The following is a 14,793-nucleotide window of genomic DNA, read 5'->3' as shown; positions in this document are numbered from 1 at the left end:
CGAAATTTCAAACAAAGTGTCAACTTGACGACGCACAGCAAACTTCGGAATCGGCTCGAAAATTTACAGGTGAGATAAACAAACTTATCCCATCGTTCAGTGAGGAATTTGCTTTCAACTCCGACCAGTCGTAATTTGAAGATGAAATGTATACGAAAGGAGCCCTGTAAATTAGAGATATCAGGAGAGTTGTATCAAGATCATCTAACATCAATGCCTTGACGCATTTGTGTACAATTATGGCGACTGTACATGTGGATGGTAAAGGTTTGAAATGTTGTCTATTGTGCTGTGGGAAGTTGGAGGTGCTCTGCTTCCTACGATTCTTTCATGTGTGCGTCATCTTGCAAGGGCAGTACGAAATATTTACGTCACAGCAACGAAGAGCGGGAAAATGGGCGTAAGAGAACTACAAGTATGGTATGAGCACTGTTTTTGGCCTATAGCTGGTCAAAATGAGTCCTATTCTGCGTATAAAAATCATACGCTTCAGAGTACACTATCCCTCCTGAAAAGCATGTGATATTGCAGTTCGTACGACCTGGAACCACTGGAGAAAGTCGACCTCTGAATATATGTTTTTTCAGTGCCTACAACACATGTTGTTGCACTATCTGCAGGTTCGCCTTAAAGAATAGTCAGTTTTATGAAAATCTTCATGACAGACTGTTTCACATTCGGTTGCGTGCCACCACATTCCATCATTTCTCATCACCCCATTACATCAATATGATTCTTCATGCATTCTTTAAGATTGGATAGCTAGCTGAACGTTCTGCGCGGTTTGTAATTCCGAGGAGGGCGCCTACGATCTTGATGGTGCGAACCTTTGTGATCACTGTGGCGCGCCATTTAAAATTCGGTGGTGCAAGTTAATGATTTATTTGGCTATTTCTTGAGTGTCGACGATGCCCATTTTGTGAAGTGCAATACATACATCCCATAGAAAGTTGATCTCTACACCTCCCGGACACTCATTTTCTGTCGCCCGCCTAATGCCCATGGTGTGTCATTAGTAGCCAATATTTTTCCTGTTATAACTGTTAACACAAGACTTCCAAATGTGCCATACCAAAGATTGAATTTGCGACCTCGTACTCAAGGGGTTCCCTGTGAGTCCGAGGAGGAGGTCACTGCTGCGGCAGACGGATACTTCGCATTCGTTTACAGAGCAAAACTTCAGGGATGGCATCTAATCGATGGGTAAACGTTGGAAAATGTGCATTGACTTACATCGGGACGACCTCAAACGGTAAAAGCCCCTATGACGTAAAAAATACGATTACAAACGTAACGAATTGTAGACAATAAATGGACGTACATGTTGTCCTCTTTCAGTTGCTTTCTGCAATAGTGAAGTTGTACATTTGTCGCAGGTAGCTGTCTCCCACTGCGGTACAAAATTCTATGCCACTGACGTTGGGACCCTGTAGCTAAAGGAACTTACACTATTGGCCATTAAAATTGCTACACCACGAAGATGACGCGCTACAGACGCAAAATTTAACCGACAGAAGAAGATGCTGTGATATGCAAATGATTAGCTTTTCAGAGCATTCACACAAGGTTGGCGCCGGTGGCGACATCTACAACGTGTTGACATGAGGAAAGTTTCCAACTGATTTCTCATACACAAACAGTAGTTGACCGGCGTTGCCTAGTGAAACGTTGTTGTTCAAAATGGTTCAAATGGCTCAGAGCACTATGGGACTCAACTGCTGAGGTCATTAGTCCTCTAGAACTTAGAACTAGTTAAACCTAACTAACCTAAGGACATCACAAACATCCATGCCCGAGGCAGGATTCGAACCTGCGACCGTAGCGGTCTTGCGGTTCCAGACTTCAGCGCCTTTAACCGCACGGCCACTTCGGCCGGCAAAACGTTGTTGTGATGCCCCGTGTAAGGAGGAGATATGCGTACCATCACGTTTCCGACGTTGATAAAGGTCGGATTGTAGCCTATCGCGATTGCGGTTTATCGTATCGCGACATTGTTCCTCGCATTGGTCGAGATACAATGACTGTTAGCAGAATATGGAATCGATGGGTTCAGGAGGGTAATACGGAACGCCGTGCTGGATCCCAACGGCCTCGTATCACTAGCAGTCGAGATGACAGGCATCTTATCCGCATGGCTGTAACGCATCGTGCAGCCACGTCTCAATCCCTGAGTCAACAGATGGGGACGTTTGCAAGACAACAACCATCTACATGAACAGTTCGACGAAATTTGCAGCAGCATGGACTATCAGCTCGGAGACCATGGCTGCGGTTACCCTTGACGCTGCATCACAGACAGGAGCGCCTGCGATGTTGTACTCAACGACGAACCTGGGTTCACGAATGGCAAAACGCAATTTTTTCGGATGAATCCAGGTTCTGTTTACAGCATCATGATGGTCGCATCTGTGTTTGGCGACATCGCGGTGAACGCACATTGGAAGCGTGTATTTGTCATCGCCATACTGGCGTATCACCCGGCGTGATGGTATGGGGTGCCACTGGTTACACGTCTCGGTCACCTCTTGTTCGCACTGACGACACTTTGAACAGCGGACGTTACATTTAAGATGTGTTGCGACCCGTGGCTCTACCCTTCATTCGATCCCTGCGAAACCCTACATTTCAGCAGGATAATGCACGCCCGCATGTTGCAGGTCCTGTGCGGGCCTTTCTGGAAACAGAAAATGTTCGACTGCTGCCCTGGCCAGCACATTCTCCAGATCTCTCACCAACTGAAAACGTCTGGTCAATGGTGGCCGAGCAGCTGTCTCGTCACAATATGGCAGTCACTACTCTTGATGAACTGTGGTATCGTGTTGAAGCTGCATGGGCAGCTGTACCTGTACACGCCATCCAAGCTCTGTTTGACTCAATGCCCATGCGTATCAAGACCGTTATTACGGCCAGAGGTGGTTGTTCTGGGTACTGATTTCTCAGGATCTATGCATCCAAATTGCGTGAAAATGTAATCACATGTCAGTTCTAGTGTAATATATTTTTCCAATGAATACCCATTTATCATCTGCATTTCTTCTTGGAGTAGCAATTTTAATGGCGAGTAGTGTAGTTCAAATATGGTTCAAACGGCTCTGAGCACTATGGGATTTAACTTCTGAGGACGTCAGTCCCCTAGAACTTAGAACTACTTAAACCTGACTAACTTAAGGACATCACACACATCCATGCTCGAGGCAGGACTCGAACCAGTGACCATAGCGGTCGCGCGGTGCCAGACTGTAGCGCCCAGAACCGCTCGGCCACCCCGGCCGGCGGAACTTAGTCAAGTGAAATTCTATGGTTAAGAGCTATAGTGTAGCTACGAGATGTGTCAGAAAACTAAAAAGCTTTTCAGTAACCAGCGAATGCACTGAACCTCTCTTCGAAAATCACCCCCAAGTTTCCATAGGTAGTAAAGCTTGAGTTAGAAACCATAGGGACCGCATGAGCCATTCATCAATTTCCCGCGAACACCAAAACGGGGAGTATAAAGTATTGTCGCTGCTGCAGTATTCACTGAAAAATTGTGAGGCGGGCATTGTGTTAATAAGCTAAGGAGCTTTCTGCTTTTAGCGGACACAACGTACCTCATCGTATGTCTTTAGAAGTCAAATAAATACGTTGCTGTAATGGGACTGGAGAGACAATACGGTGAAAAAAGTATGTGCGCGCCACGAGCAAGAAATGACGGAAATGGTCTCACGGTGGGAGTGTTGCATATGTCACGCAGGACGGAGCTCATGTTCACTGCATTACGGAACGGGAGAACCATGTATTGTGTCATGTGTTTACACAATTCTCACGACCAGTGAAATACAGAGAGGTAGCACACCAAGTTGACGGCGCGGCTGACATCGCAACGCCTATTCTCTATCAGTCGCGATACAGGAAGATACTATTAGAGGTAGAAGTATAGAGCGAAGGCTTAATAGTGTTTTATGAATCTAGTTGGAATTATTTGTTTTAAAAATGTAGATTTCTTTCGTTCAAGAAACTAGTCCATGTTCGTCAAAGCGAAGAGTTCTTTCTTCTTCGGATCAGATGAAAAGAGCTTTACTAGACTCTCTTGATATGGTTCAGAGTGCATAACCTGCATTTTTGTACATCATGCCAAATCTGCTGGTGGCTTAATCACATCTGAAGACAGCAATAAATTGTCGAAACCAGTAATGTGAATGTTGTAATTATTAGGCGATTTTGCGAGTTATTATACGAGGGTTATTCGGAAAGTAAGGAGCCACCGGCCGCAAAATGGAAACCACAGTGAAAATCCGATGAAGTTTCACATAGGTGCTTTGAGCAGTGTCTCTAGTGTGCCCGTTGATCGCGTTACGTCGTTCTTTTTAGTTCTGAGCACACAGGGAGCACATAAAGATACTTAGAAAAATAGTGTCTCCCGACAAGTACGAGGGCCTGGTGAGAAATTTCGCCTGAAGCTATGCAGCCAGCATTACATGACTGTCGTGCGTTTTCTTTTTCAATACAATTATCAGCCGCATTCTGCAGGGGCAATGAAGATGCTCCTGCATCGTTTCCAGTTTGAAATGTTTGATTACTCACAATACAGCTCGTAATTGTCTCCCTCTGAGTTTCATCTCTGCTCACATGAACCGCTGGCTATGAAGACAACATTTTGGCACAGAGAACAAGCTGTAGGCCAGCGTGAGAATTGGCGGAAAGCACTGGCGGCTGCCTTCTATAACGAGGGTATTGGACAGTTGGTACAACGCTACGACAAACGTCTAAGTCGGATCGGCGACTACGGAGATAAGTAGCTGGAAGTTGTAGCTAACTGTTGCAAATAAAACAGTTTTGATTTTCACTGTGGATTCTATTTCGCGACCTATCGTTCCTTACTTTCCGAATAGCCCTCGTACATAACAGTAATGGAAATTTCTGGATGGAGCAATCCTTAAAATTGAGGAAAGACAACTACTCACCTGTAGCAGATCGATGCGTGGAGCACAGAAACACATAACAGAAAACAGCATTCACACTAGCTTCCGAGCACTAGCTCTTTTTATACCAACAGTACACACATTTACACGTAAAACCACACAGACACTTAAATGCACACTCCCGTGGCCACGGCAGATATCATACAAATTGCTATAGTGTGTCCGCGGAATAGCAGAGTGCGCACTGGACGCATGACAAGATGCGAACTATGGATGATACGTCACACTTGTAAATGTATCGAGTGAGTGACCGTAACCAGTGATGGTTTCATGTTGAATCACTCATTGTCTGATGGAGTGTGCGCTGTTTTGTAGCCTCCTGGCTGATTAAAAATGTCTACTGGACTAGGATTTAAAATCAGAAGCTAGTTTAACGCTGCTAAAACTATTACTGAGCCATAAAAGCACGACTCACGATTTACCTTCACGGCTTAAGCTCTGCCTATGCCTCTCCTATTTACCAAACTTGACAGGAGTTCATTATCATATCTTGTTGGCCTAACACTCCTGGAGGAAAGAATATAGCGGAAATCAGGAAGTTTAGTAACAGCGCACACTCCACTGCAGAGTGAAAGGTTCATTCTGGAAACAATACGTAGACCGTGGCTGAGCCATCTCCTCGCGACATTTCTCGTCGTAGAGTGAATAACTTTCGACTAGTCTCCTGTCGAAGCAGTCTTCCGAGTACAACTGCGTCACTAACATCACAAGCTGTTGAACAAGTCTTGTGATAAGATGATCTATTGTGTGCCGCACTGTGGCTGCAAAAATTGCAGGAACGCACCCTAATTTGTATGCCTAGTTCCGGGTATGCTAACTACATGATGTCACACCTACTGCTCTGTGTGATGCCGGCATCAAATATGAAGTTTGGAGGTCAAATTGACATTGTGTGTTTCATTATGAATATGGATAAATTATGCAGTAGGACTGGAGTTTCGAAGGCGCTGTAAAAAAATGCTGACAGACTTTTCACACGTTAGTGTTCTTTGTTAAGGAATTCATTGAGATTTGTTTTTTACTGAAGAGAGAGAATAACGATTGCAATGATTAACATGATTTTCTCTTAACTACTTTAACAAGTGGACATATTACACTGCAAGACGTAGCAATATTACTGTTCAAAAAATTGCCTTCAGTACGTAAATTTGAGCATGACATAATATTTTCAATTGGAAACTATCAAATTAATATAAATGTTACTTAAACAGATCCACTGAAAATAGCGAGGGTTGTCTTAACCACTGCGTATGTACGTCAATGTTTTGTCTAAAGTGATGGGGTAGTGTAGGTTGCATAATTCCACAGTGTGGACTATGACGCAGTACATCATAATAAAATACTGAACTGCTTCACAACAGTAATAGTATTTTATCTCATTGAAGGTGCAGAGTATGGTATTCCCGACTATGATACGTAAATCTTAGACTCTGTTGCCATCAGAACGATATTGTCACATACAGCATCAAATAAAAATGAGAAAACGTCTTTGCTGATTATTGTACATTCTGTCTTTCGAATATCTTTGTATGAACTGTATTTCTTACGTTTGAGGTGCTGTCGTACTTTGATCGACCTGCATCGCGATTCGCATGTGATGACTCTTGCATCATTTATTTGTTCATGGAGGAAGGAAGGAAGGAAGGAAGGAAGGAAGATGAGAGTTTACGTCCAGTCTTCAGTGAGGCCATTAGAGATGGAGCACAGAAGCTCAGGTCGCGAAAGGTTGGGTAAGGAAATAGGACGTGGACATTTTAAAGAAACCATTCCGGTATTTCCTGGAGGGATTTAGGGAAATCACGGAATATCTTAACCTGGATCGCCAGGCAGGGATTTAAAGCGTCGTCCTTCCGAATGCGAGTCCAGTGTGATAAGCACTGCACCAATTAGGTCGGTACTTGTGCTTGAGTATCTGTTTTAATCTCTCTAGGCCATCAAAGTACTAATTACTGAGGACTGTCATCTTTCTTCTTCTTCTTCTTCTTCTTCTTCTTCCGTGTCTTATTTCCTATCGTGTCTCTTGGGTTCTGCCCTCTTAGCCTTGTTACGCCATTGTGAACGTATTTGCGCCATTTCAGGGCGTAGTCACATCTTTCTTAGGTCGTTCTTTAGGGTATTAAGTCAATTCGTTGAGCGTCGGGGCCCCTTTTCAGTTCTTTTACGTCAGGTACTGTTCTTGTCATACGCTAGGTTCAAGGCGCATGACACGGGCGTACCAGCGTAGGCGATTTTCTTGAAACTTTTCCACTAGTTTGTTACCTTAAACAAACCCTCGGATGCGTTCGTTTCTTAGTTTGTCTTTTAGGATCACTCGTCTAGACTAGCACAGTATCCATCAGCCTGTAACCTGGAGCTCCTGTTCCTCTAATTTGCACATGACCAAACTTTTTGAATTATACGCTGTAATTGGTCTAATTGCTCGTTTGTACATAGTACCTTTAACTTTGATAGCAACACAGTTGATTCCTGTTAATGGCCTCTGTTTCTACCATCTAGTTTTTATACGATTTTCAGCATCGGTATCCCTATGGATGATATTAAATGATCTGGGGTACTCGAACTGTTCGTTTGATGTTATAAGGGCATTGCTCAAAATGTAGTCGATATTTCGAACTGGTGACCATTCTTGAGAAGCTGCAATGCATATACTCCGTTTTGGTCCTAGTTACTGTAGGTAGGGACTGTCGGTGTGATAACTGGATTCGAATGCCGTATATGTACCAAAGATTCAGAAAATGAATATTAGTAGTGAAACCAAGATACGCGAAGCCATAATAATTCGAGGTTGTGTATTTCTCATTATTGTGGCAGGAAGTGGGTGTGGGGAACATAATTCGTCCTGGCGGAGGAGGAAGAAGTCTCACCTCGATCATTATCAGCGTGCTTCCCGGCAGTGGAAAGTGGCTTACCTCCCACAGCATGATTAAGCTGAAGGCGACCTGGAAGGCGTTGTAGTAGATGAGCACGCTGCGCAGCTGGTACGGCTTCCGGTTGGCCATGAGGCGCGGCCCCAGGATGATCACCACGTACAGGTAGGCCGCCACCATCACCAGTGTCGGCATCGGGCTGTCCATCAGGGGCCAGTCGGCCACGCGGGGGTCTGCAATCACACCACCGCCTGCATAAGTCTGGAGCTGACACATTTTATGTAAAGTAACACGCTAGCTAGTCGTCTGATTTCACTTGGGCACTAACCTGTTTGATTGTTACCTTGAGAAATAAGCTATGTGTTTAGGTTGATATCAGTGTTTGTGTTTGTAATTGTGACGGTCAACAAGCTGGGTTTACTAAAAAAATCCTCCTTATCTCTTTGTTGAGAAACATAGAGCCCAACGAGATTTCCATTCAACCACGCAATCCTGCTCATCCAGCAAAAACCGAAACTGATTTTCGGACTTGGAGGGTAATGGATACATAAAGATGAATGTAATGTGATTCTTCAATTTCTCCAGGCGTATTTTATGACGAAATAAATCTCGGGTGAACAGCCTGGTATGAGTGTGCAGAGGACACAATATTTCGGTAATCGACCACGTTGCCATCATCAGGTGCGCTGATGTACTGACCGGCGGTGGGCCGGCGCTATGTATATATGGGCCGGCGCTATGTATATATGGCGCCGGCCCACCGCCGGTCAGTACATCAGCGCACCTGATGATGGCAACGTGGTCGATTACCGAAATATTGTGTCCTATGCACACTCATACCAGGCTGTTCACCCGAGATTTATTTCGTCAAAGATGAATGTACATGAGGGAGCCACTACTCACAAAGTCTCCGACTCCTTTTTCCTGGCATTTATTCCGTATCTTCACGAGTCATGTTAATCTCTCAGATGTGGCAATGTTAGTGGCAGAGGATGGCCGGATGTCCTTTCTGTTGCCTACCTTCAACCGGGTTGACGATTCGTTTAGAGATTGTTTATAGCATACACAGTTAACTCCAGAAATTGCCTGTTTGAAGATGGCTCATTGGGCGAAAATTGGTGTATTTACATGTTGTCGAGTTGCGAATTCACAGCTATAAAACAAATGGTCTACGGTGTATGGCAAGCCATTCCGGCCTGCCAACGGACGGTAAATTGGAGTGAATGCCGTCTGTTGTTGTTGTGGTCTTCAGCCCGAACTTTGATTAGATGCAGCTCTCCACGCTACTCTATCCTCTGCGAGGCTTTTCGTCTCAGAATAACTATTGTAACCTACATCCTACTGAATCTGCTTACTGTATTCATCTCTTGGTCTGCCTTTACGATTTTTACTCTCTACACTTCCCTCTAATACTGAATTGGTGATGCCTGGGGCCTTTTTCGACTTAAGTTTTTCGGTACTCGGTCAAATTCTTCTCGCAGTATCGTATCTTCCATCTCATCTTCATGTACGTCCACCTCACTTTTTATAATATTGCCTTCAAGTTTATCTCCCTTGTGTAGGCTGTCTATGTACTCTTTCCACTTTTCAGTTTTCCCTTCTTTGTGTAGTACTGTTTTTCCATCTGAGCTCTTGATATTCAATGCTATCTAATGTTTTTAACATTCAAACTAAAAAATAAAAAAGGTGATTTAATGGAACGTCCCACAGTTTATATCGCTAAATAGCGTGAGCATAAAACAGGTAAAGTTAGATGTACGTCAGTTCCGGGCCATCAGCGGCGGCAAAGAATTCTGGTCTACAGGAAATTATTCCCCGAAATGCAGCCACCGACGCCACTGACAAACCGAGTCGCTGGCGTGCTTCACGGATTATGACAAAAAAAAGTCCCTCTGCTTCGAGGAAGGAACTGCTGCAGGTCGCCAGCTCTGGTTCTGGTCCTTTAAAACTTTGATAGGCCGTACTGCAGAGTCTTACATAGTATGAGCGTGTTGAACAGGTGGCAAACAGGAAGTTGTTGTTCATCTCTGCCGTAACAGTTCCAGATTAGTAGAAGTACACAAATAAATAAATAAAATTAACAACCTGTGGCAACTGAGCATATAAATGAGTCATCTGGCCAGAAGAATTATGAATACGCTATGTATGAACTGTTCTTCATCAAAGACAACTATGTGTAAATTGCCGTGACAAGAGTTTTTTTGTGAATTTGTCCATTGGAAGGAAATCGCCGTTATCTGAATCACCCACCATCTTGTGCAACTTATAAATATGTAGCGTCTCCATCTCCTAGCTTGCATTTGAACTTTGGATAGTCAGGAAACAGCACAACAGATCACTTGGGAATTCAGTATGGGACAACAACATATGCTTTATCATACCTTGCAGATCAAATCTCTTCGTTATGAGACACAGCAGTTTTCAGCCATCATGAGAAATGCTGTAAAATGTATGTGTTCTCGAATATGGCCCAGGAAACACGTATATGGCAAGGTGAAGGACCTCTGCTATATGTTGCTCGATGTACGAAGTGAGTCACGTAAGAGGTAACATTTATTTTATTTTGTGAGCGATTAGAGATATCGGAGCGAGGTTTCCACCAAATGATAGTGAAAGGTCTCTGTTGGATTCCTTTCATGTTAATTTCTTAAATATGTTGTCATTTAAGGCATAAATTCCTCTTCTAAATTTACTGTGGTGTTTCTGACTATCTGGGAGGAAACTGAGCAGTGGAACGTGTTACTTTTACACATAAACAAGAACGATCTGTCACACTACTACACTTTAAAACACAGTTTATATGTAATTCATGTCACACAGTCTCATACGGAACCTACATCCGCTTTCTTTTATATACTGTATATGATAAGATACTGTCATCCTCCTTCCCTTCTGTGTGAGAGGATGAATGAGCAAATGTATTTCTAGTTGCATGCTGGATGGTAGCAGACAAGCCTGTCTGCTAGAGAACAGTAGGACCAACGTCGGAACAGGTAGCTACGCTTTCTAAAAGCAGAGAGGTTTCTATTCTTAGTATGGTCCTGTCTGTCCCTTGTCATGTTGGTATAGGAAGCTGCCCCTCTGGCCACTTCCGTTTGTATTTGTGAGCCACCCTCAGGAAGGGACCACGGCAGACTGTCCGCGGCGAGCGTCTGAAGTGGTAAGATCTCCGGCTAAGCGCGTGTCTGCTAAGTCCGTAGGACAATGGATTTCTTAAGTTCAGCCTAACTGAAAATTTAATCACCTTTATTTCAGGTTTAGCTCTAAAATATCTAATGTTATCTTAAATTGCAACGCAGTGTAATTCGAGTGTGAAGTTCAGAATATATTCCGGTAGTTGCTCTGTGTCTACTTTGTGAGTAAAGTGGAACCACGTGTTGATCAGTAACTCTAACTAAGTTCATCAATCTTAAATGCGAATGTGCGTGAGATAATAACATCTCGTCTTGACAAAATTTTTCAATATAGCAGCTTTTCTTTATGTTCAACCCACGCGGGGTGTACTTTGTGAGACCAGTACCACGTGTTTATACAATTGTTTGACCCATCAGGTTAATAGTACGACGATAGTAACCAGTTCGAGGTTTATCTTTTGTAAATTGCTTTTCGATCTAATTTATTTTAACTATCAAAATTATTGTGGAGTTACACTCTTTGTGTAAACAAAGTTGACCACGTGAAGCATGTGGTGTAAGCATCAAAGTAGCCCTCAGCTATTCTTTTTGGGAAGATTTCACAGAGAGTTAGTATGAATTTAGTATACCAGTGTGTGGTAATTTCATGATGGACAGGATTGCACTACGAACGTAACTTCTTTGCGTGAAAATTGAATCGGTTGGTTGTGGTTAATTTCCTCTTGCATATATTTCAGCGTTCTTTGTGTGTTATTTTACGAATGCAGTGTTGTATGCAGTCTCCCAATCTTGGCTCAATATTTGATGTGTTCCGTAACATTACAAACTCACATTTTCACAATCCTAAATAAGGCACCAGTTCAGTTATGAATCAAGTTTAATATGCTGAAATTTCAATGATCAATGTTAAAATAAATTTCCAAATATAAACTGATTTATTTCTTTTTATTTAAATTCTCTTTATATATATATATATATATATATATATATATATATATATATATATATATATGTCGTATGACGATTAAAAGATTATAATTAATGTTAGTCTGGTTGGGAATTTGGTAAGCTAGACTGGATACCTGGTGAAACAGTTGCGCAGTAATGCAATGTTAACTTCCCCACATAGCTCACAGCTTTTAAACCGCTTTTATTGTTTATCAGCACCGCTTTCATAGCAAATTAAAGCAACAACGTTACACATGGCGACCCTGTTCTGTGATACCGCTAGACTCTGGAATCTCTGAAACGTTAGATTACGAGCGTTGTATAATCTTAATTTTTTTTCCCTGCAGCGCTCAAACAACTTCTGCGTTGTTTCTGAGCAGACTTTCAAAAGATTCACGGCATTGTTGAGCGGCGTTGTGTTGTTTGTCTTGTTTTGTTTTCTATATTTGTGTGTTTTATATGTGTGTGTGTGTGTTTTTTTTCTCGCTTGTAAATGGCACTGTTTCGATCAAAGATAAAAATTTGTTTTGCGTGTGAAAAAGTGCGTACTAGGTTGGGTACCTTTCGTGTGACTGTCGTAATTTTTGAGGGATACATTTATTGTGATTAGTGTGTTGCGTACTGGGCATAAATTGAAAGAATGCAGACACGTAACCAACCTAAAAGTAGGCGGTCCAACAACTTAAGCAACATGGACCAAGGGGATAATTTGCTTTCGAATATTAACACGTCGGACGGTTCCGAAAATGCATTGGGGAATACTTCAGAGGAACAGGATGAACGGGCTCACATCAGAGCCAGAAATTACTTTGCCTCCAACTAACCAAATTGATTTGGCAGAACTCATGAAAGCCTTATTGCAACAAAATAAAGAAAACGCAGAGAAATCTGAAAAATCGATCCGCGAGCTAGGCGAACAAATAGACGAAAAACTAATCCAGCAGACAAATAAAGTCGACAAGTCGATGCAGAGAGTGTCCGATGATATCTCACAAAGAATAAACAATCTGACAAGTGAAATAAAAAGTGATATTATGAAAGAATTAGGACGTACATTTGAACAAATCGATGATCGTCTGCAAGCCTTAGAACAGGGCAAGCGGAGTCGCGGAATCGAAAGAGAGCGTGGAACAGCTACTTAGGAATTTCCAAGCGCTGAGAGAAGAATGCCAAAGAGAACACCAGCAGGTACTTTCCATGGTCCAGGAGGCGGAAACGCATTGTCCCGCGTCCATTAGCAACACAGTAGCGGACAACAGTCAAGCGATTCACGCACTCGAACAGCAAGTAGAACAATTGAAGCAGACTGGGGCGGAGGACAACAGACAAATACATGATAAGATTGCGGCATTGGTGGACATCGTAGGCACGATGAAGGTGACGGATAGCGATAACTATACTACACCGGTAGTGGTCGCAGAGACCAAAGAAGTGCCTTCGCTTCTTAAATTTCAGAAGGGACAGTTCGAAGTGAACAGGCGACACAAAGCTGTAACAGGCGAATTACAAGAACGCGTGGCGCATCTAGAAAGCCGCATGGAGTGTGATTCCGAACTCGCCAATAGCACTAAAAATAGCTGTACGAACAGTGCAGAGAGTGACTCCGGCCACGAGGGAGATTTTGACGACAGGGAGGAATGTATTTTGAGAGGCAGACATGAGAAAAATAGAAACATTCAAGGGCCTCGCCAGGAGGAAATGCGAGGATTTGATTTCAAACATTTTCTTACGGTGAGAAAGTTTGAGATATTTCGAAATTCGCAAAAAGGAATACATCCACGAGCATGGCTCGAGCAATTTGAGTTCTGTCTTCCCCCCGACTGGGCAAGTTCACATAAGATAGAATATATGTGTGGCTATTTGGATGGCGAACCGGCGATTCGCATGAGGTCAGCAGCGCGTTACTATAACTCCACTCGGGAGTTTCGACAAGCCTTTCTGTCTGCCTATTGGTCGGAAGCGGCACAAGATAGGGTCAAGCATGGCATAATTATGCTGCCAAATTTGAACCAGTCTGGTTTCGCCAGCCCAGCACGCCTATGCGACCACATACAGCAGGCAAATCAATTTCTATACGACCCATATGCGGAACTAATTAGGATATGCATCACCAAATTGCTGATGCACTTGCGCCACGTCATTCTTGCGGGACGATGCAAAGAGGACGTGGAAACGTTTAAGACACTTCTCCAAGAGTTGGAATATAATACAGCAGAATGCCCGCCTAATCAGGCACAAAGTTATTACAGGGCACAGCAGCGCGATCGCAGTCGTGGCCGTAGTACTAATCAACGGCGTGACTGGTCGTCGCGACGCGAACGGAACAATAATCGGGACCGGCCGTATAGAAACTGGGGTAACAGTCGTGAAAACAGGTGGAACAACGGAAATGATCGAGGACGTGGACAAGATCGTGAATGCTACGGGTACGGCAACCAGAATCGATACTACGATGAATACGGTGGGAATAGGACTGTAGGCAGAGCACCTCATGATGTTGAAATTCGGCCGGCTAACCCTAGACATAATCCAGCAAATGGAAATGAATAAAACCGGCAATGACAAACGATCAGCGCAGAAGGCGCCCAATCGGAACAAATGAGCGACATGGCAAATGAGTAGAAAGGACAGTGAGAAGTAGAGAGGACGGTGAGGAGAATGAATTGATTGGTTTACATTTGTGACATATGCATTTTGAATAATATGTTCGTAAAATTAATGATAAAGATGTTTCTATGTGATTGATTGAAGTGATGTTTTTAATTTTTTTTCTTTCCTTGTGCAATTAGGATTTAGGTTGGTTCAAATGTGAAGATAAAAGGTTTCTTTGTGAACGAGTGAAATGCTGTTTATGTTTTTATGTGTAAATTGAAAAGAGTCGCTCCT

The 14,793-nt window shown here is 43.1% G+C and overlaps 1 protein-coding gene across 2 annotated transcripts in view; it reads right to left on the bottom strand.

Moving 5' to 3' along the window:
* The window catches only part of LOC124554978 (elongation of very long chain fatty acids protein AAEL008004-like), a 338,538-nt gene that overhangs the window by 69,317 nt on the left and 254,428 nt on the right, over positions 1–14,793 (bottom strand). For both annotated transcript variants that reach the window (XM_047128717.1, XM_047128716.1), the window contains exon 4: positions 7,868–8,058. In XM_047128717.1, coding sequence (XP_046984673.1) covers positions 7,868–8,058 — 191 coding nt within the window. The remainder of the gene's footprint in view (positions 1–7,867; positions 8,059–14,793) is intronic.

The sequence above is a fragment of the Schistocerca americana genome, chromosome X (assembly GCF_021461395.2).
Source record: "Schistocerca americana isolate TAMUIC-IGC-003095 chromosome X, iqSchAmer2.1, whole genome shotgun sequence".
NCBI classification, from domain to species: domain Eukaryota; kingdom Metazoa; phylum Arthropoda; class Insecta; order Orthoptera; family Acrididae; genus Schistocerca; species Schistocerca americana.
This window is presented reverse-complemented; position numbering and strand designations above follow the sequence as displayed.